The 21,792-nt window shown below is 40.9% G+C and overlaps 2 protein-coding genes and 1 pseudogene across 3 annotated transcripts in view; 1 reads left to right on the forward strand and 2 right to left on the reverse strand.

The window, feature by feature from the left end:
• Positions 1-6,824, reverse strand: part of nectin3a (nectin cell adhesion molecule 3a) — a 31,731-nt gene extending 24,907 nt beyond the window's left edge. For both annotated transcript variants that reach the window (XM_069161310.1, XM_069161309.1), the window contains exon 1: positions 6,642-6,824. In XM_069161310.1, the coding sequence (XP_069017411.1) occupies positions 6,642-6,735 (94 nt within the window). In that variant the 5' untranslated portion in view covers positions 6,736-6,824. The remainder of the gene's footprint in view (positions 1-6,641) is intronic.
• Positions 6,825-12,634: 5,810 nt separating this feature from the next.
• LOC138205378 (diablo IAP-binding mitochondrial protein-like) lies at positions 12,635-15,416 on the reverse strand. The gene is made up of 6 exons (XM_069161353.1): positions 15,355-15,416; positions 14,850-14,970; positions 14,638-14,760; positions 13,829-13,939; positions 13,518-13,614; positions 12,635-13,151 (listed from the first exon to the last, which is right to left on the reverse strand). Exons 1-6 carry the CDS (start codon positions 15,396-15,398, stop codon positions 12,943-12,945), a joined length of 705 nt encoding a protein of 234 aa, XP_069017454.1. The 5' UTR covers positions 15,399-15,416; the 3' UTR covers positions 12,635-12,942.
• Positions 15,417-19,653: 4,237 nt separating this feature from the next.
• LOC138205224 (odorant receptor 131-2-like) lies at positions 19,654-21,255 on the forward strand (annotated as a pseudogene).
• Positions 21,256-21,792: the final 537 nt, after the last annotated feature.

Genomic DNA, 21,792 nt, shown 5'->3' on the forward strand with positions numbered 1-21,792 from the left:
AGGAATACGTGTAGCTATAACAACATGCCTGAAGCAAAACATTTAGCCTGCTATGCCTGCCTACGATGACATCATATCACCTTACATACTGCACAACTATGTCTACACTTCAATTGAATGGGAATACTGACAGCCCCTCTTTGCAGTGTTCTATATATTCCCCACCAACATCTGTTAAGTCCACAGAAATTCGATTTGCTAAAGAAAACTAGACTCAAAAAAAGTCAGCAGGAGAACATCCAAATGCACTTTTTCCAGGAATCAGATTACGTCTGGTTTGACGTAGTGTTCCGAAAACACGAAGCTCTCACTTGGATGCAAAAGACAAATATTTTGAACCCATAAAGGCAGCAGTACCCCATTTATTGTCAGTCTAACGGGTCTGGGTTGTAGAGACATAAGGCCTTTAAACTGCCCTCCTTCTTAAAATGTAATCCAATCTGTACAATATCTGATATTCTAACAGTCGTTTAAGCCCTAAATGGAACTGGCCATTTGATTTGTTGGGAACCTTTTCACAATCCAAGTAGAAGAAAACGAAATAGCAACCTCGTACAACGACAACGTTTATCAGAAGTGAACGGTAATCTATGAGTCGTCCCGAGTGACAGAGCAGTTTAGCAGTTGTAAAAAAAAAAACCAGACAGTATACAGATATGTTCCTCTTTTCTTCATCGATATTAAACAGTGATAAAAACCTGGGGTCTATTTGGTCTACTTTTCCAGAGCTTTGATCAAGATGGGCAAATTTATTCGGATTAACAGACTGTTTGGAAATAAAGAGAGGATCTCAAATTCAAACAGAAGCAGGGAAACTTAAGTAAGGGTTGAGGAGGTTGCGTGGACGTGCGATCATTAATACACCATCAGTGATGGCAGGGCAATACAGAATAATTTGGCTGGAAAAAAAAGCAGGGACACAGTTGTGTCCTAATCAAGTCTATAAAGCAACATATTTGCGTCTTGGAGCTGGAGGTCTTTCTTTCTGTGGATTTCAGTTCTTGATGTTATCTGACAAACATAGAGGGTGGTTGGAGGAACCTGGAAAACCTGGGCTTCAAATCTGAAAAAAAGTCAACATGAAATCCAACAATGTCTTAGCCTGTTATTTTGTCAATGGCTAATAGACTGTTTAAAGCATATGAATGTTCCCAGTTGAAATACAGCAATCTTAAATCTCCGCCCAAAGTAATGGAAGAAATAGTTTTAGTCCATTATTGTAAATAATGCATGCAGTGAACATTTCCTGCTCACTTGTGGTTTTGAACCTGTGATCCAAGTCCAATGCTTACTGTGTTTTCACTGCTTATATGTCACAGATGACCAATGTCTGTTGATGGAATAATTAGATACAGAGTGAATATTAACTCAAGTTTTTAGGATGATAAATAACACAGCCTTTGATAAAAGCCAGAATTGCATTTGATTGACTTGCTGAAATTGTCCATATATCTTGAACACAATGTCTATTTTCATTCTCTGTGCAGATCACGGGTTTGAATTGAAGATAAACACTGCACTGGAGGCCTCGGAAGGAGCATGTAGGTGGGTGTAATACTGACGATACATCCAGGCTGGACACAGTCAGCAGATATGGGATGTGGGCAGGTGTGGCGAGTCTTCGTATTTGCTACAGCACGTCAGAATTCTTTGTGCGCGGCCAGATGAGACAACACTGCAGATAGCTTACTCTCTAAAGTCCGCACTGCCCAGTATTTGACTGGTGGGTGTTAATAATCTCCCACTTGGGTGGTAGGGGGTGTGTCAGCGCACACAACTGACTGTGTGCCCATCCCACAGCTGAAAAAAAGTGAAACAAATAAGAATGCATGGGGAAACAGAGCCACACCTGTTTCCCATAACCTCTGCGCTCCTCTCCTGGGGGATTCAGTTGCTGACTGTGCACATCCTGCCTACGTATACCTCTTTAATATGGACTGTAAAGCCACAGTACGTCCAAGTGACCCCAACCTCAGTCACACAGTGTGATCTACTCTTTCAAGGGAAAAACCCTCCTGAAAACAGCAGGCAAAAACAGTTGAAAAAGTTCCCCTCTGTTCATTCACAGTTGGTAATTAACCACGGAAATATCTGGAAGCATTTATACAGACCAGTTTCCTACGAGTCTGTGATGGAATCAGTCAATTCCTGTCTATCTGAGATTTACTCAGTAGACAAAAGACATACTAGCTAAAACACAGTGAAAATAGCACAGCTAATATTAGCATTTCCTACCTATTTTTGATCAATTTTCCCCTTTTCCTCCCAATTTTGAATGGCTAATTACTCACGCACTGGGGTAACTCCCAATGTTGGTCTGTGGAGGAAATAGACTTAAAACAATAAATGCCACCAGAACCGTTGTGATTGGCTCATGAAACCAGACGGTTGGATTAAGGGTTTTAATTAGCTTGATTCTATATTTGAGCCATTAAAATTATACCCCACGAAAATGGTTTTCGATTTCCCTAACCTGTCTGTGACCCTCAGCTAAAAGCCCATTTACTTCTACAAAAGATGCAAATCTTGAAAAGACAGATCAGAAATATTGAAGCTCGCATGTTGTATAAAAACAGATTTCCATTCCTTTTTTTTTTTTTTTTTGTGAATGGAAACACTGTGAAAACAACCTATCCACAGAATAACGCACACAGCCCCGTATTCAGCAACTATGCCTGTAAACAAGTCGTTTGGAGTTTATGATGTCACAAACTCGCACTCCTCAGCATGGCCAAATGTGGGCTTCGGTGAAACCCAGTTTGTGGAATAAAACACTAAGCGGTCATTCGGCCACGGAGCTATCCAACAACAAGATAGAAGAAAACTTGTGCTTTGCCTGGGCGTGTGTCGCATAGTGATGTCAATGCAGCTTAAAGAAACAGACACAAAGCCGTCTGTTCTGTCTGGAGAGCTCCAGAGAAAAGCTTCAGCGGGGAGATGGAAAACTATATTGAGGTGTTTTTAGGTACTTAACACCACAAACATATCTTGCGGATAGCGAGGCTGCAAATACAACAGAGGGAAAATGTGTAAAATGTGAAACCTTTAAGTTTAACTAGCAAATGCTAATTTTTTTTTTTCTTAAAAGCTCTTAGAGCTCTTAAAAGCTGTTAGAAAACAGTGCCCACCTCAGGGATTAATGTGCAGTGCATTTTGGTGAGCTAGCTACTATGTATGGGTCGAGCACTGTGTATGTAGGAATCACGACGTACAGTAGTTGTTTGTATGGTAATGTGGGTAAATGTCACTCAGTGTAATTGTGTAGCTCAGTGATGTGTTTTTAGTGCTCTTTGGTAAACAACAGAGAAATCAGCTGTATTAGGTTTTGGCTACTCATAAAAATACTGTTTTACAGAATCAGCCATTGTTGCATTTGGTCTCATCATTGGACTTGTTGACAACAAGAAAAATATAGTATATCTTTAACATTGTCCTACAAAGGCATAAGAGTAAAAATGGTTATATCTGACTAAATCCTGAGTAAAATACGGCGTCTGCAAGACTGAGGACAGGGCATCTCGATTGCCATCTACAGAACCCTTATTATAACATCCGTGTTATACAGTATCTTTTAATCAGGGTAATTCAGGTTAGTGCAGGCAATCCCAATCAACAACTTACTGCAGTGTAAGAGATTTTGTCTTTGTTGTTTTTTTAATTATCCTTCTTACAGACAAGTTCAGGGATGAGCTAAACCTGGGCTTTACAGCTCTGAATTCACTAATGGACCACCAGGGAGCTGCTTGCCATTAACAGCCTCTGACAGTCAGTCACATCTGTCTCGGAAAAAGGAAGCAAAGGGTGGAGTCAACAGAAGCTGGGGACCACAGCCTGCTCCATGAACCCCACACACACAGCCTCCACGTCCCACAACAAAGCCACACACTCATCTGCTGATGGCCTTCCTTCAAAAAGAAAACACTGCGTGCATTTAATGTGATTAGGACTGTTCACTCAGCTGCTTCACAACCGAGGTTTATGATCAAATAAGGAGGATCAGATGAATACGACAGCTGCGATCCACAGATGTGCGTCCAAACGCTAAAAATTTACTTTAAAGCCCGTCTTTGCATATAATTCAGACAACAAATAACCAGTGTGGATACTTAACATCAACCATCAGTGAAACTTGGGCCTATACAGATATTTTTAGTCAGTAGATCACTTGTCAAGTTTACCAAGTCATATTTTTAAGGGAACATTCACTGTTTAAAGAAGACTGACTGGAAAAACTGTAGATATAACAAGTGATGTAAAATTCCTTGTGACAAAAGAAAAGCCAGCAAGGTTTGTGTGTACCTTTAAATCAAGCTTTCCCCCCAACATAAGGTTTTGACCTGATCTGCCCGATGCCATGTGGTGGTGACAAAGCTACAGCTCTTCTAATTACATTCCCAATGACAAACTTACTTCTTTTGGCTCCATCATGCTGTCAATTAATGAGCACTGAAGCACATTAACCGCTATAAGCTCCAAATCTGCTCAGTCAGTGCACTGCTTTTTCAAATCTATTTCTGTTTTGACTCTGTAATTTAGGTGGCTCCATTACTACATTATTTATTTATATTGTGAATCATGCCGCCCCAAAAGAAGGAACCACAAAACGATGGTCTTCAATTACAGACCTCACAGCCTGTAGCCACGCCTTGAATGAATCCCCTCCCCACAAACCCATCTACACAACGGGGAATCTGAAAGTGACACAGTTAAGAAAACTGACATCGAAAGTGTTTTTTTTTTTTTTTTCACAAAGTCCCCTGCGCACTTGTAAGCCTGCACTCAAAAAACAAAGCACACAAGTCTCCTTTCCACACGCGACATCAAAACTAACCTTTTGCTGGCTTGTTTGTCCTCTGTTAATAGTAAGCAAATGTAGCTGGAAATTTGCATACACATGGGTCCAAGCAAGCACGCTGGGAGGCTGCACGGATGAAACTGAAACAGTACGTTGTTTATCAGTTCCCTGTGATGATTTATGAACCAGTGTTTTGTGGGCACAGACACAAAAAAAAGTATGGCATGAAGAGGACTCAGTAAAAGCATGTGTTGAAAGTGTGTGTGTGTGTGTCAGCACGAAAGATAAGACTGGTGGCAGCTGTAAAGACACTACAAACTAGAGCTCGACTGATGAATCTGCAAAGTCACTATATCAGCAGATATTCTTATCACTGATGCCAGAAAATTTCATCCGACATGGCTTCTCAGATGTCAATATTTTCTTGGTTTTTTTTCCTCTCTTTTAGTCGGAACAGACAGTTTCATAGACCGAGCACTTACACAAGAAATTATTGATGAATCAATAATTACAAAATAAGGGCTAGTTGCAGCATTATACATAAAGGTATTGGGAAATAGCAGCTTTAAAAAAAAAAAAATAAATAAATAAAAAATCACGTGTGGGAGTATGCTACATATTACAATTAGCCATGCAGGAAAAAAAGGTTTTCTGTTTTTTTTTTTTTTCTAGAAACAGAAACTACAGGTGCATATTAGGAAAAGCTGTTATTATCCTTGAATTTAGGGAAACAAACGGTGCATTCCTGAGTAGTATTTACTTTAGTATCCACTCGTGTTTGTCCCCCTTTTTTGTCTAAAGGGGGGGAGGGGGGGGGGGTCTGTCAGGGATCGTAATCCCAGCTCAGGGCTGGGATACTGCAAAGCTCTCCAGCTGCTCCACCCGGGCACGTCAGGGACTGGAAGGTGCTCTGGCTGGCATGCGGCCCGACAGCAGGTCAATACTTCCAGAGACTCGGCGACTGCAGTGCCTCTCTTGAAATATGTCTTAATTTCCCCCTGCCACCCCTTCACGCCCAAAGCGGAGGAGTCTGCGCTGCATCTCCCCCCCTCCTGTATCACAGCGGTTACCCCCACCCACCCTCCACCCACACCCCCACCTCCACCTCCTCCATTTGTGACCAACCACTTGGCAAACTTTTCACAAAGGAGCTCCTCTTTGCTCACCATAAGTGACACCCACATTACTCCATCGCGTTTCTATTTTTGCTCACCGCGAACCGGCGCTGCTGCTCGATGGGTTTGCAGCCATCACAGAGGGAGACGAAGCAGCCGGTACTTCTCTCTGTCTGTCTCTCTGTCTCTGTGTCTCTGTCTCACACAAACAAACACACTCCCTGAATGATGTTAGCTCAGTCACGCGGTGACACATTGGAAGTAACGTTTGCCAGAAAGTGTGTACGCAGAAATCCCCCCCAAAACCTGGAGTTACCTCCCGGACTCATTGGGAGCCGAAACTATAAATGACTTCGCTGTTTGGTTTAAAGATAACGATTCTTTAACGAGTTATATTCAAATGGGAAAAGTCAAGACGAGGTTCAGCTAACGGTCAACCGACGCCGGCAGCTACTTCCCAAACCACCGTAACGGTAACGTGAAAGGGGGGGGGGGGGGGAGCTGCAGACAGACGGGGAGCAGCCCGTTTAAGCTTAGCCTAGCTGGGTTTGAACGAGCCCAGTCCAACTCGACAAGGACCGACCGACCGGCTTCGGCGTGCGTTAACGACGGACCCTCCGAGCGGCGCCGCCGCAACTTCTTGCCCCTAAAAGTATAGCCCCGCGGAGGGTGTGTGGAGGGAGGGGGGGGGGGGATAATAATAATAATAAATGACGGAACAGTTCACTCACCCGTAAGTCCGTACAAGGTGAAAATGGATGTTAAAAGTCGCAGTCCGTTTGATGGCGAGGGCGAAGTCCCCCTGCGCGGTGCTCTTTTCTCCATGGTTTGTGTGTGTGTGTGCGCAGCGGCGCTCTCCGGTCCGTCCTCCTGCTCTCTCTCTAACTCTCTCTAACTCTCTCTCTCTCTCTCTCTCCTGGGGAGCTGCTCTCCATAGCGACCGATCCGCGTGGGCTGTACCACTTCTGCAGGACAACAAACAGAAACACACGTAAACCTACGCACGCACGCACTCACGCACATGGTCCCCCCCCCCCCCCCCCTCCCCATCGCCACTGATATCAGGGGCGGAAGAAGTTTTCAGACACTTCGGTGAAAGTACTGCAATAACGTGTATGTTGTATTTTATACTGAGCACATTTTTTTTTAAACTACTTTATTTCATGTCGGTGAGTTTAATCTGCAGCTGTGTATGATATTCTATAAGATAAACCTATATGGCATCACTGTCCTGCGAGCTCCGTTTTCAGCATTGTGATGATACATCTTCAGCAAATCCAAATGTTTTTAATTCAATTATTTATTTCAAGATGTCGTAGAAATGTTCTCAAATTGAATCCTTTAGTATTAGAAGCCGCCAAAAATCAACACAATTGGAGATACGTTATTTTCACTGGATAAGACAAATGTGAAAATGTGTAATCTTAAAAGTAACTAACTAAAGCTGTCAGACAAATGTAGTCAAGTAAAAAGAATAGTATTTGTCTCTGACAAATGGTGGAGTTAATGTATAAAGCTGCATGAAATAGAAAACTTTGAATAATTTTATACATTTTATATACTTCAGTAAATGAACTTACATTCCACCTCTGCCATATATGACTTAATTTCTAGTAAGTTTATTCACAATCTTGAGGTCCTCAGTATTTGGTGTAACCAGCTTTTGCCTCTCAAACAGCACCAGTTCCTCTTTTTAAGGTATTTGCACGATCTTGTGAGGACTTACCACAGTTCCTCTGTGGATTAAAGCTGTCTCAGCATCCTCTGCCTCATTGTGTAATTCCACACTGACTCCCTAATGTTGATATCAGGGCTCTGTGGGGGCCGCACCATCTGTTGCAGGGCTCCTTCTTGCTTTTGTCGTTGATAGTGGCTGTATGTTTGCTCTTTTAGTCATGCCGCAGCATGAATTTGGGCGTAATCTCATGCTTCTCCGGTTGTATTAAACATGTAAAATGCTTTGAGAGTTTGCACAGTACTGGACATCATTCTGCAACAGGTCATTCTGCATAATGTGCCATGTAAGGGTATTTGTTGGTATTGTAGTAACAGTAGTTGTAGTATAAGGAGTCACAATCATTTTCACACTCATGATTTAAGACATAAAAAAAGAGGATGAAAAATATTTACTTGCTACTAAACCTTTTAATTGGAGAGGACTTTTCCTGCTGGACAGAGACCAGGCTCGATTAGCAGTTGGACAAAGTGGGCCCAAAGGCTTGAGGTGGCTTCAGCATATTAATATTCTGATTTGTTAATCATTTTTTAAATAACTGTTTGCAAATGTAATTTGGAGTTTAAAAAAAATTGCTTCATCAAGTTATTTCTAGCAAATGCTTACACATTTTACAGAAAGCAATATAAGGATATTATATAACTCACATGGCGATTGTAGAAGTGGGAGTTTTTTTTCTCTTTCTCTTAAAAATAATAAAATGAAAGTGAAATTGTAATTGAATCTGTGGGGAATTCCCTCGTTCCAAAGGCATTTGAACTTGTGAAAACAGGCATTAGTTGCACACAAAACTGCAATAAAGACATTTATTGCACAAACAACTGTTTACTTTTCAAGCCTGATTATCATCTTCAGAGCAGCAAATGAGCAGATAAAGGCTCATCATGGTGCTTGAGGAGACCTTTATCTGCTTTTGGCAGGTCCCACGGGTGTTGTGGGGATCATACCAGCAGCCCACTGGTTACACTGCAGTCTCTCACCACCAGGCCCGGCCTATTTATAGATCACATTTTCATATGCAGAGCTTGAATTGTAAACTGATATAAATGCTGCTTTCCTCATCACTTCATGACCATTCTTGTGAAATAAAATGAAAATGTACATATTTTTTTTAGTCTATTTACCACATGTGGTAAAATGGAAGAACTTGTATAGGTAAAGAAAAAAACAAAAAAAGCAACAAAAGAGAAATACGATTATTTTTGTACCATTAATCAGGCCTAATCCTACTGGAATCTTCATCTAAATTTGTAATTAAATACCCTGCGAATCTAATGATGATAGTCACTAATAGTTGTGCTAGAAATTAGGTTGGGGAACATATTTTACTGACAATAATGTGTAACCAGTGTTATAAAACTATTCTAAAACTCTGGGGAAAACAAGGAAGTGAATGTGAAAGTTAATATAAACCCCAGGAGGTCAGCTGCTGAAGGACAAAGTAAACGCGTGAGAGGAAAGTGCTGAAAAATACTGTGACTACTCCGTCCTAAAACAAAGTGGCAATGAAACACTCCTGCATTGTTCCTTTCTTTGAGATAATTACAGCTTTTACACATTCAGGAATCCGTCGTTGTGTGCAGCACAGTGCTATTATCATACACTGAAGCTTGAACTGATAAACCTGCTTCCTCAGCAGTTTCAGGCAGACATCATATTTATTCGTCGAAGATAAGCAAAAATGTTCGTTTCAATGTGGCTCCCTCACGTTGAAGCCGCTGCTTTCATTCTGCGGTGACGTCTGCATGAGCCTTGACTCCTCAACGGGAGACGTGAACTCTGCAGGGAGCCTCCATCTCCTGCAAAATGTTAACCCCCCCCCCCCCCCCCCTCTCCCCTCTCCCAGCACTACAGCTCAGCTTCACTGTGATTAAAGCATGACCCATGATGTGTCACTACACTATACACCCTGCTTTTATACCCTCTGGTGGTTTATTTATATCCTCAAAGAGCTATAAATCCCCAGGTGAAAGTGCTGCCCTTTTCATCAATCAATCTCCCCTCCTGGGTCACTTTGCATTGGAACAGTAAACTTAGTGCAGTGAGATGAATCGTGTCTTTATGAGACGATAATTCACTTCTTATTCTGTCCCACCCAACATTTAATGTGTTAATGATATCAAGAATTTGAGTGAAACAGTTTCAGTGAGGCTTATTTCAGACCACTGGCATATGAAATACATAACGCTACCGGATGCTCAAACAGCCCCCTCAACGGCTCTTGATAGTTTATGAGCATTTATGGCCCATGACTTTTGTAATTGTGGTTACTTCATTAACGTTTCATGCAGCGAAAATACCTCTCGGTAAGCGCCATTACATTTTCTTCCAGGCAGGCCAGGCTGCACTGGCACCACCTCTCCTGTGACCAGTGGGTGCACATCCACAACACGGGCTGTCTGGGACATTTGGTTTTACAGTCTGTGAAAACAGCCTTTGTTAAACACAACATTCCTCACTAGTCACATTGGTGAGCCAGTCCTTGCACACCTCCAAACCCCCGTCCCCCGCACCCGCCCCCCACCACGCCCCCTCCAACCACACTCACAGTCCCATCCCCTGCCAAGGCTTGAGCATCTAAGGGAGAGGTCACCTCACTGCTGACGCTACACACTGGTGTTTGCAGCTCCACATAGGTCTTCCCTATAATGAGCTCCCCCTGTAATGACCCTCAGCAGTACACACTGACCTTTGAAGGGTATACATGCAGACAATTAGGAGCGAACCTGTTACAGAGCATGTTCACCTGACTGACAGAGTAAAGCTACATAACATAGACTTGGTGATACACTTGCAGGTACGTGTCCATATATTTGAAATGCTACTTTAGTTTTTCCAGTTGTTGATTTACTCCCAAAACACACAAACAAGTGGGAACAGAAAGTGCCAACGTTTGGAGTTCAAACGAATCTAAATTCATGCAGAATCGTCCTGTACTGTCTGTGCACACGCTGGTTTAGAGAAATGCCACATGCAAAAGCAGGTGTCAAGAGTATGCATTAATGATTCTCTAACAATCTGGGGCTCCCAGTTTAATTACAGCCATGAACACCAAACAAAACAATACTGGTCAGATCGGGTGAAATAAAAGTAAAATATGGGAAAACATCTGCCATGCTGCAGATGCAATAAATGGAAGAACTGCAGAAGTAGAAAATGAAAATGTGCAGCAGTTGGTTTGGATCGCCATCTGCTGGAATAAAGCTTCAAAACAAAGGCAAGTTCTATTTTAGCAGAATAACTTTGTGATTTACTGTCTGAAATTCTAAATCATTGGTTTGATTTTGAAAGTTGGTCCAAAGTAAAGTTGCCCCCTCTCCACATGTATGTGAGGTCACTGTGCATTCATCTCACTTTCAGGTTCAACCAAATCTCAGCCTTCATCACTTAGCAACTTCCTGAAAGCAAAACTATCCGATTATTGTAGAGTCGTTCAAGTTTTCCATTTTACGTCTTCTAAAAACATCCCAACCCCTCCAGTTGTCCGTGCTGCTGGGGGGAGGAGGATGGGGGGGTGGCCCAGTTTGTTTTGTGTTCTATGACCGTGCGGACAGATGTGATGCTGTAGATGAAGTGATGACAGCGAAGGAGGAGGAGGAGGGAGGAGGTGGGGGGTTGAGAAAAGGCCTAAAAGCTCGACGGGGGAGAGTGAGGACACGGATAATTTGCAGTGAAGGTAAAGCTGCTGAGTGAAAAACAGAGATACAAACAACGAGCAATGCAACCCTGTTTTTAAAGATGGTCTTAAATATACGAGCGGGAATCTGTGGATAATTCAACTGCACCAACGAGAAATGTCGTACCTCCCAAACACTGTCACTTTGCCAATTGTGTGGGCCGGTTTATTGTGTTTACAAAGTGGCTTCTGGTCATTTTGGGAAACAGAATAGGTGACCACGGGAAAACAGAACAATCACACTGACAGTCAGAACAAGCGTGAAAAAATATGGTTTACAACAACTCTCATCCTATGAAATTCATGTGAGTGGACACACTGTTCCCTCCAATTTCATCATAAATCAAATGTTTTTCCGGTTTTTTTGGGGATCAACACAATGTTACATAAAAAACAAAAAAACCAGAGGAACACAATAGCCCACTTTGGAGCTGGCAGATCAAGTTTGGCCCGAAACCCTCTTTGCTTTGTCCCACCATGACATTTGAACAGCTTGTGCTTATTCTCTATATTTATAAGTGCTGTAAAATCCCAACTGGAATGAATCATACATTCTGTGCAGCTAAACAGTACCTTGTGTCCGTTTAACGGTAATGCGAAGCACAGTGCTGTCAAGCTTCCCTATTAAAATACATTGGCCTACGTCTTATCTACGAAGAAAGGTGGTATTCTCCTGTGCTGTTAGTGATTCCTATAGTTTTTTCATTAGTCAGCAATTTTGTCTTAGATATTTCATATATATTTTTATATATATATATAAGAAATATCTAAGACAAAAAAATGTTATAGTTTAAAAAACTATAGGAATATATATATATATATATATATTTTATGAAATAGAATTTCATATTTGTTTCCCCCCCCCAGCGCTCCTTTCAGATTATTTTTTGGCCCTTCACAGGAAAGAACTGGGGCAACTGTGCACTAAATCCTTAAAGCAGTGATTCCCAAACCATGGTAAGTGTACCACTGATGGTACGCGAGCTCCCCCTGGTGGTACTTGCTGATAGGCCTAACAACTGAGCTCTTAACTGGCACAAGTCGAAGAAAATTGTCATTTCATTTCATTTTGACGTGACAATTTGTGAATTATTGAAATACTAAGTGGAAAGAGAAATACTTTTTTTGAAATGGCTACAAGGTTCATTTAAAGTTTTTAGAATAGGAAGTGGTGAGTGAGGAATTAGTTGGTACATATAGACTTTCATGGTTGGAAAAGTTTCCGAACCTATTCTTTAAGTAAACCAAAATGTCATCAGAACATTTGTAAGAAATTTGAATCCATCACAACAAATGAATTTGAAAAATTACAGTTTTGTTTTTACACTAGTCTTTATTGCATTGAATAATGACAACACAGAAATCTGGTGCTGGTTAGATCACAAACCAACAAATAGTGGAAAGAGAACATAAATGGCTGATAATCAGTTATCAAATAAATACTCTGACATGAGCAAATGCTTAAAAGGAGTTCCTGAATTATAGAAATATTCAAATTTGTTTGGATTTCCTTTGCAGCATTGATGCAAGCACATAAACTTAAACAACCCACAATGACTCAATTCCCAAAAGCAAAAAAACATCATTGCTACTTGTTGGTGTTTTTTTTGTGTGTTTTTTTTTAGTCTTCTCTCAGATAAGCGTCAGGAATCTCTTCCTCATCATGACTGCTCCCTGAGGACGCAGCATATTGTGCCATCCTTTCCACCTCCATCACTTTAGTATCGGCCAACTTCTTGTCTGCATCTAGCGAGAGTTTCTGTGCCTCCTCCACCAGCGACCGGGCCACCTGAATGTTCATTCTTATCGTGACGGACGCATGTTCAGCTCCTGAAAACAAACGGATGCAAAGCACGAAGTTCAAAGACTTGACACACCACCGCCTCGGGTTCAGACATTAGGCGAGGTCATTAAAGAGGCGCTCTTGTCCATCATCTCCATTTTGTTTGACACAAAGCCCCGCGGAGTGACGGCAAACGAGCCGCACGCTGTCCAAAGTGTAACGCTGACAGCAGCAGAATGGGAACGAACACAAACAGCAACACGCAAAACACTTTTATTCATCATCACAAGAGCCCTGGAAAAAAAAAAAAAAAAAAAAAACCTGCCTCGACACTACAAACCGTGACGCCCCGACCATTTTACCACGCAGCCAGTCGAGCCACGCTCGCCCACCGGACGTGATCTTTCACACACCTGATACGTACGCCGCCTCGGCTACCGTTTCACACAGTTTCACCGCGCTGACCCACGTCGACTCGAAACGCTTGAATTCCTCCTGTCTGTCGTTCACCTGTCAGGACAGAGAGAATCGTAAAAAAAAAAACCCAGTTCTGGACTCAAACGCACGCACACACACACACACACACACACACACACAACACCCCCGTTTCCTTGTAGGGTTCGCAAGTCCCCGTCATATTTTTTTGTTGTTTAAAAGAACTACACAAACCACTGAATGCTTTTTCTTGAATTAGTTTTCACCGTAGATGACGACGTAAACTGACCTCGGCTCGCTGGCCAATGATCACCAGCCAGACCGAATCCTCTTCTGCTGCAGTCAGTTTTCCCAGAGAGGCCAGATATCGTTTTTGGAGGGCGATGAGAGTGTGCACGGCCTGTCGGCAAACACAGGGAGGACACACGGCTTCCCTTTTAACAGCAAAGATCAACGACGGAGGCGGAGTAGCATATCGGGAGGATTTTTGTGTTTTGTCAACACTTGGCATCGATTACAGCTGTTCTGGTTAATGTTGCGGCAGATTATCTTTACTCATCTGAAGTGCCATTGTCTTGATTTCAGTCCCAACATGTTCCTGAAAATGTTTCACAATAAAAGCCTTGTTAAGAATTAAAGGGTTTCTGTCTACCGAAACACTTGAGGTCTTTTAATTTGAAACGGGTACCGCAAGTTTGTATGAACACGTGACGCTGTAAATTTAACAGAGCAAATGGTCACGGATCCAAACGAGGTCAAATTGGTCGAAGCACCTCTTAAATGTCAATCTGACAGCTTTGACCAACTTTGTTTTTACTGGCTCTCCTGCAATTCACACGCTTCAGAGATTATTGGATCTTCAAACACTGCGAACATGTTATTTCCTCGGGAGGAGAAGAAATAAGCATCTCAGCGTGGCTCCGGCAGCACCCGGTGAATAACAAGACGGCCGGTCGGACCTGGAAAGGTGGAGATCGACAGGGGGGGGAAGAACACACCTTTGTGTCGTCCAGCTCGTTTCCATACGGATGAAAAGGGGGGGGGGGGACAGTTGGGCAACAAACCTCAAGCGTTTTACCTGAAGGTGTGAATACTTACTTTGGAGTAGTCCGTGATGGCGTCCGTGAGAGCCAACGTGGTCTGAGAGAGAAAAGTGCTCGAGCTGTCCGTTACCAGAGAGGCTGCTCTTCTGATCAGGGAGTCGCGGGAGAGCTCGTCCACCTGCGGGGACACAAACGCGCGCCCGTGATTGACCGCCCGTGCGCTTTGGATGGGGATGGGTGGGTGGGGGGGGGGGGGGACTCGCTCACCTGTCTGAAAGGTACCGCACACAGTCCGCCGCCGACGACGGCCGCGGACGCGACGCCCCTCCATCTCCCCGCCGTACGGACTGCGGGTTTTCTGCTGCTGAACAAAGTACGAGCTGAAGTCCTGAACAAAACAAATCAACACTTTTAGTTGAAAAACAAGTCAAATCTGGCGACGAAAGCTCGAAGAGCCGGCAGACAAACGCGTTTACTCGCGTGCCGTTTCTTATTGAACATCGTTGTAAAATGCTGTACATTTAAAAAAATTAAAAAAAATGCTGATTTATTTTTTTTATCGTATATTTAAGGTAAACAAAAGCAAGTTCAAGGTCCGATAACTTCCTGTTGTTGTTGCTGACGCTTATCATCCAAAACATTAAAATGTTCGACGGCTTTCATTTTCACGGGACGCTTATTTTTTTAACGATGCGTGTTTATGTGAAAGAGTCCGTTTCTAACAGAATAACGTCGTTTGACTTAAAAAAAAAAACAACAACAAACATCTTACCTGAGGAAACCGAGATACGCTGCCCCCCTCCGGAGCGCGGCCATGTTGGTCCGTTACAATAAAATGTCCGTCTCATCGAGCAAAGGTTCCTTTGCTTTCTTCCTGATGTTTTATTGACGGTTGGCAAAAAAAAACAACAAATGCAAGTGCATTACCGTAATCCGCTAGGGTCGAATAAAACCGAACAAAATCAAATAAACACACAGGTATGTGAAACAAATAAATGCCGCCTCACTTCTATGACAATTAATCATGATCGTATCTTTTTGTTTGCAAAAGTGTTTCCATTTCAAATACTGTCCTGTATGTTTATTCCTGCAAGTCTTACGAATCAGATTTTTTTCTTTCTTAGTTTCTTTTTTTTAATGCTTTTCCTCAATCTCTGCCTTAATCTACATGTCTTTCTCACTTAAATGAACAGTTATGTAAATGCACAACTATGGAATGGAAATACCGCATTTCTTTGATGACTTCCTGCTAATCAAATTGTGACCATCTCTCTTGTGTTAGCAGATAAAACATAATGCAATTCTTTTCACCACCTTAAACTCTGGAACAATTAATGCAATTCCAGTTTAAGTGATTTGTATTCTTTGAAACATCTGTGCACATCTGTAGAAGTCAGTTACGAGTGACTGAACACTGCTGCCCTCTTGTGGTGGAATAGTGAAATATAATTTCAGCGACAACATCCAGCTAAACGCTCTGGTGTGTTCATTGGCAAATAAACAGATTTAGTTGGGCTTCGATCTGTCTCTCCTGTTTCCTCTCCCTGTGGAGGTTGTATTCTTCAGGACATCAAGCCCCAAATAAATCAAATCAAATAAAAGGTGAAACTCTTTAAGGGTTAAAATTTAAAATGCAGTGGTGCACATTTTTACAAGTCATGGGCACCGGAGCACAGACCGAATTCTCTTACACAACCTGAAGCCACCTACAGTGAAAGCAGACGTGTCATTTGTGTCTTTGTGTTTCATTTGCATCTTGTTGCAGTCGTTTAATGTCTCTGTGGGGCTTTTGCACATCTCTTCCTCTTGCATCTCTTTGTACGTAGTCCCTCAATTTAATTTTCCATGAAATTCTGGTCAACCTGGGTACACAGCTCAAATTCCTCACAAGCATTTTCATTTTAACTTCGAGGCATGTAAAGATGAAACGGCACCGTGCGAATTTTAGGGCGCTTAGATGGCCATCGAAATCTGCCCGTGACCACAGAGAGAAGAGGCAAATTTGGCAAAAATGTTCACAAAGACTCAAGGATGAACTGATTAGATTATGACGGTCAAAGGCAAAAGGTTAAGAATACAGTGACCTCCTGTACATCTGCTCGTCCCATTTTCACAGACGCAATATCTCCAGAACGCCTCGAAGGAATCTCTTCACCTTGTTGTAAGATTCTGTTGTGAGGACCATACCAAGTACCCCGAGATGACTTGTGTTGTGATTTGGCGCAATAAAAAAAACTTGAATTGAAACTTGAATTGAAATTCAGCACAAACGTTCACTTGGATGCACTGATTAGATTTCTGGGGTCAAAGATCAAAGTTCACTGCGAGCTCACGTCCATCCGTGCTCGTCCTGTAAACACAATATCTCAAAAATGCCTTTAGGGAATTTCTTCAAATTTGGTACAAGCCTTGATCTGGACTCAAGTTAACGTTTTAGGTCGATGTGACTGTGACCTCACCTCTGTTCCGTTAATATGAACACAATATCTCAGCAACGCCTCGAGAAATGTTTTCAAAAACTGGCACAAATGTCCCCTTGGACTCAAGGATGAATAGATTAGATTTTCAGAGGTCGGGTATAAACCTTGAAACTGTTTTTATTGTGAACATTTTTCATTTAGTTAGGATGAAGATTTGTGTGAAGCGTCCAGGATTTAGAATTTGAAGCTTCTCCTAAGTAAGTGTATATAATATATATAGATTGTATATAATATATATAGATATATACTGTACTGTATATACTGTGCATTTTATATTTTATATTTATATTTTATATTTTTTACTGCTATTTTACTGCTATGTTATTGCTTTTCTATTGTTCTATTATTATCTTGTTGCTTCTGTATGCTGCTGTAGCGAAAAAAATTTCCCCTCGGGGATTAATAAAGTAACTACCTAACCTAACCTAACCTAACATCTGTGTTTGAAGCAACATCTGCAGTCTGTCAGGTTTATTGGCTAAACATGATGTGAACACATAAAATAATTATTTCCAAGTCTATATTATGTTAGTCTGGACAGACATGGACATCAACTGCAACTTGTCTTGTTGGTAGAGGTGAAAAAACGGCGAGGCGGTAATTCTAGTTATTTCAGAAATTTTAGCTTCTATTTCGACATCAAATACAAACATTGTGTTTAAAAGTTGTGTCACCAGTGTTGAAAAACTTTTTTTTTTTATTCCCTGTGAGGTTGTTTTCCTCCAGTTACACATGTCCTCATTAACAGCCCTTCAACAGAGCAGTCTTTAAATAATTAATGATGCCATTAATCATCACTTTTAATGAATTTCAGTGGAGTGTATTAATACACACAGGATTGTAGACAACTGACTAATTATCATCATCATGAAGAAAGCATCATCTGATGAAAAACAAGCCAAGACAAGAGTGTAAAAGTCCCTGATGATCAAAGTTAGAAAAAATAAAAATAAAAATAGATACGAATACTCATTTATTAATTTACATGACTGATTTTCAATGTGTGTATGCACACATTCATACAGACATTTTATTTACGACATTACAATACAGTTCACTTTATTCGGTGTAAAAACAACAATAAGAGCTCAAACAACTCAGTAGATACACGAGTTATCAGTTATCTTGTTGTCTGCTCAGCTGTGCTCTCTACTTCATGTTGTTTGAAAATGTCCTTTAATACTGACATTTTACAGGTATTCATATCTTATATTTATATCTTATCTAAGTCCCTTTGCTGTTCTCTTTCTTTGGGTCCTGACATTGATATTTCGATGACGTTTTTCTTAGTGTTTGCATTTTTATGGCGCTGCGCTTGGCATAAACATTCACTTGATAACAAGGATTAACTGATTAGAGTTTGGTGGTCAAAGTTCAAATTCACTGTGTTCAGCTCATCTGTCCCTCCCGTTCTTATGAAAGCAATACGTCAAGAACCACTTGAGGGAATTTGTTCAAATTTGGCAAAAACATTTACTGAGTGCCAACAATGACCTGATCAAATTTTGAAATGTAAAGGTCAAAGGTCAAAGTCACTCTTTCCTCACATCAACCAATGCCTGTGAACGCTGTGAACAAATTTATTCAAATTTGTCATAAATGTTCACTTTGGCTCGGCAATGAACTGTTTAGATTTTGGAGGTCAAAGGTCAAGGAGACTGAGTTCAATATCTATATGTGTTTGGACTACAGCTTGAGCAGTTAGCAGAGGCATACAACCGTTAGGCAGTAAAAAAATTTTTTATTTAATATTTCCCTTATTTTATTGACTATTTTTGTGTGGATCATGACCATGTTTCATGGCGATTTTACACTATAAATAAAACTTACCATCCACTTTATACGTAATATTCCTTTATTTTGCACGACAAGTGGGTCCCTTCAGAATATGTTTTTCACCAAGAGTGTTTTACACTCACATTTATCTCAATGAGGCCTCGGTGTTGGCTCATCTCTGGCAGACGCAGGATCATCCGGCCAAAAAAGTTGAACATGTGTCATCACAGTACAGTGCAGCAAGAACAAAGTATTTTCCAAAACATTTAAAAGTAAAATATACAGTGTTCAATACTAAAAATGAAATCCAGTTTAACTGGTGTATAACTGCATCCTTATATGTGCAGATATCGATTGCTTAGTAGGCAAAAAAAAAAAATTCATTAATGTTTAGATAATTTATTAATTAGTGAATCGTGGGCTAAAATAAAATGTTTTTCATATTGATTTTTATCAGTGAAAAACGTTTTTAGCTGCCGATGTGTTTATGTCATGTTGAATATTTTAGATAAGGGATTCATAGCGGCAATTGATGAGTCAATCCAAGAAAAACTGTGTTTTATTAACAGTTTTATTGCCAAGTAGCTGAAAACTAACGAGAATAACTAAACTTTTGGTGTCAGTCACAAACTTTTTCCATCACTTTTTGCATGTAGTGATCTCATGCTGTGTTTGAGTGTGTACAATACTGCAGATGTGTGTTTGTATTTCAGATTATTAAGTGACACAGTGAAGACAATAATACATGATTTAAATATGCTGGCTTTGTCCTCAGAGCCAGAGGAATCGTGGCTTTCAACATTGAAATACTGTGTATGGCGGACAACAGCTCATTGGCTGCTGGTCAGTCGTTCAGGCGAAGCCCTGCATATCATGTCATTTCAGTTTAAATTTTTGTGACGCTTTTCCTCTGCATTAACTTCATGCCGATTACAACTTTTTTTTTTATGGAGGATGTCTTTTACACCACCATGCGTTACGTCTTATTTTCCAACACGTTGCTGTCTGATTGTTTGATTTTAATTATAACAAATCAGTTGCTGATCTTGAGCTATTTTCGTGTCACCACACAGAAGAGGTTGTGTCTAAAACATGGACACTTCACACATGTCGTCAAGTGATCAGCACCACCCGACAATCAGCTCAGTTTCAAGGTGGACACCAAAGTTTAGTGTGACCAATTGCAATACAAGCGTGTCAATAAAAGTTTTGATAACAATGGTGAGTACTCACTGAAACTTCAAACGAAATCAATAGTTTTCCAACTACAACTTTTTAACCTGTTGTGTCATCCATCTTCACTCAGGGCCGACACCAACAGGGGACTGAATAAATAATTAATGAAGCAATTAACCACCACCTTTAATGAGTTTCACAGGAGTTCGTTGGCCATAAGAGAATAGTGATGATCAGCTCACTAACATCGCTGCTCTGTTTGGAGTCTAAATCCACATGGAGAAAAACAAACCACAACCTCATCAGTGCAGGAGTGCACTCATCAGTGGAGTAATCCCTCCTGACGCCTCTGCTGCTGCTCCCTCAGAGCACAGACCGAACAATGACAACAAACCAAACTTTACGGCACAACAAACTATCAGATACAGAAGTTTCATCATTATTAGGTAATATAAGTAAACTTGGAGATTGTGAAAAACCACTTGTGTTGTTTTTTTTTGTCGTTTTAAACAATGTTTAAACTCAACTTGTTTGATTTCAAACAACATGAATAAAAATGGAAGTTAAACATTTTATTTTATATGTTGAGTTTGACAGTGGAAAGACATAATATATCCACATATCTCTCAGCTGAAGTCCAATGTGGCTCACTTCGATTGCCCAACTCTTATTCTGCACTGGACTGCAGGTATGTGTGCAGCTGAACAGCAAAGTGTAAAGAAAGAGTGCTGAAACATACGAGAGAGAGATGAACTTTCAAACTGAAGAAATTCAGTGACAAGAATTTTTAATCAGAGATTAAGAGTTCTTCATATACTCACAACACTGTGGAGATGTTCATCTTCCACAGGTGGCAGAGTCATCTCAGGTCAGCTATTAGTGAGTTTTACTTCTTGATCATGTGCATCATCATTGTTTTCTCCTATGTTCAAATATTGAAAGCAGCCAAAGCTGCATCAGAAGAGAATAAAAAGTCAACAGGGAAAGGGCTCAGAACAGTGGTTGTTCATGGTTTCCAGCTGCTGCTCTGCCTCATCCAGCTGTGGTGCCCATTCATAGAGGCTGCTGTGCTTCAGATTGATTACATGTTATTCATTAATATCAGGTACTTTAACTACATCACCTTTGTTCTTGCTCCGAGATGTCTGAGTCCTCTCGTTTATGGCCTCAGATACTAAATGTTTTTTCATGCACTGAAATACTACGCTCTCTGTGGCTTGTCCAGGAAACAAACACGTTGAATCAAACTTGTTTTTATGTGTCTCGGCCTTTACTGATATTTTTTAATGTATTTCAAATTCTTTAACTGATTATTTTGCAACAGCAACAAAAATGATTTAAATCTGGGGATGCTGACGTGTGTGATTATCTTGGAATAATTATGCGATCCCATTTTCTGTACGTTTAATAACAATACATTAAACACAACATCTGCTCCTTTTCAATCCTTCATCAAAAGTGGCAAAATGAATCACTCGTGTTTGAAACAGCCCTGGCTGGACTCGGTGTTGTGTATTTGTACTAACATTTGAAATCAGTACCAAAAAATATCATTCATTTGTTACAATGAGAACTGTCTTGAACAAAAATGCTGCACATATTAAATGACGTGGCTTCTCGTTCATCTCTACGACAGCTGGGTTTTTTCTCCACCTTTGTGTGTCACTTTTACCTTCTGACATGATCAGATAAAAAGTCTATCTGCTTTACAATGAACCCTGTGGTTAAACCTGCAGGGCTGATAATTACAGTTGTTGCGTATTTGATTAGTTTCTATT

This window comes from Embiotoca jacksoni, unplaced genomic scaffold, assembly GCF_022577435.1.
Source record: "Embiotoca jacksoni isolate LCO1_2020_lvr unplaced genomic scaffold, fEmbJac1.0.p SCAF_28, whole genome shotgun sequence".
Taxonomy (NCBI): Eukaryota; Metazoa; Chordata; class Actinopteri; family Embiotocidae; genus Embiotoca; species Embiotoca jacksoni.

What these genes read in the sequence shown, in the direction of transcription:
- LOC138205378 (XM_069161353.1), bottom strand. Translation starts at nt 15,398, where the DNA reads ATGGCCGCGCTCCGGAGGGGGGCAGCGTATCTCGGTTTCCTCAG. An exon ending in GTGCGGTACCTTTCAGACAG is followed by an intron (nt 14,761 to 14,849) that starts GTGAGCGAGTCC and finishes GTGTCCCCGCAG; the next exon opens with GTGGACGAGCTCTCCCGCGA. An exon ending in CGAGGCGGCGTACGTATCAG is followed by an intron (nt 13,152 to 13,517) that starts GTGTGTGAAAGA and finishes GTTTGTTTTCAG; the next exon opens with GAGCTGAACATGCGTCCGTC.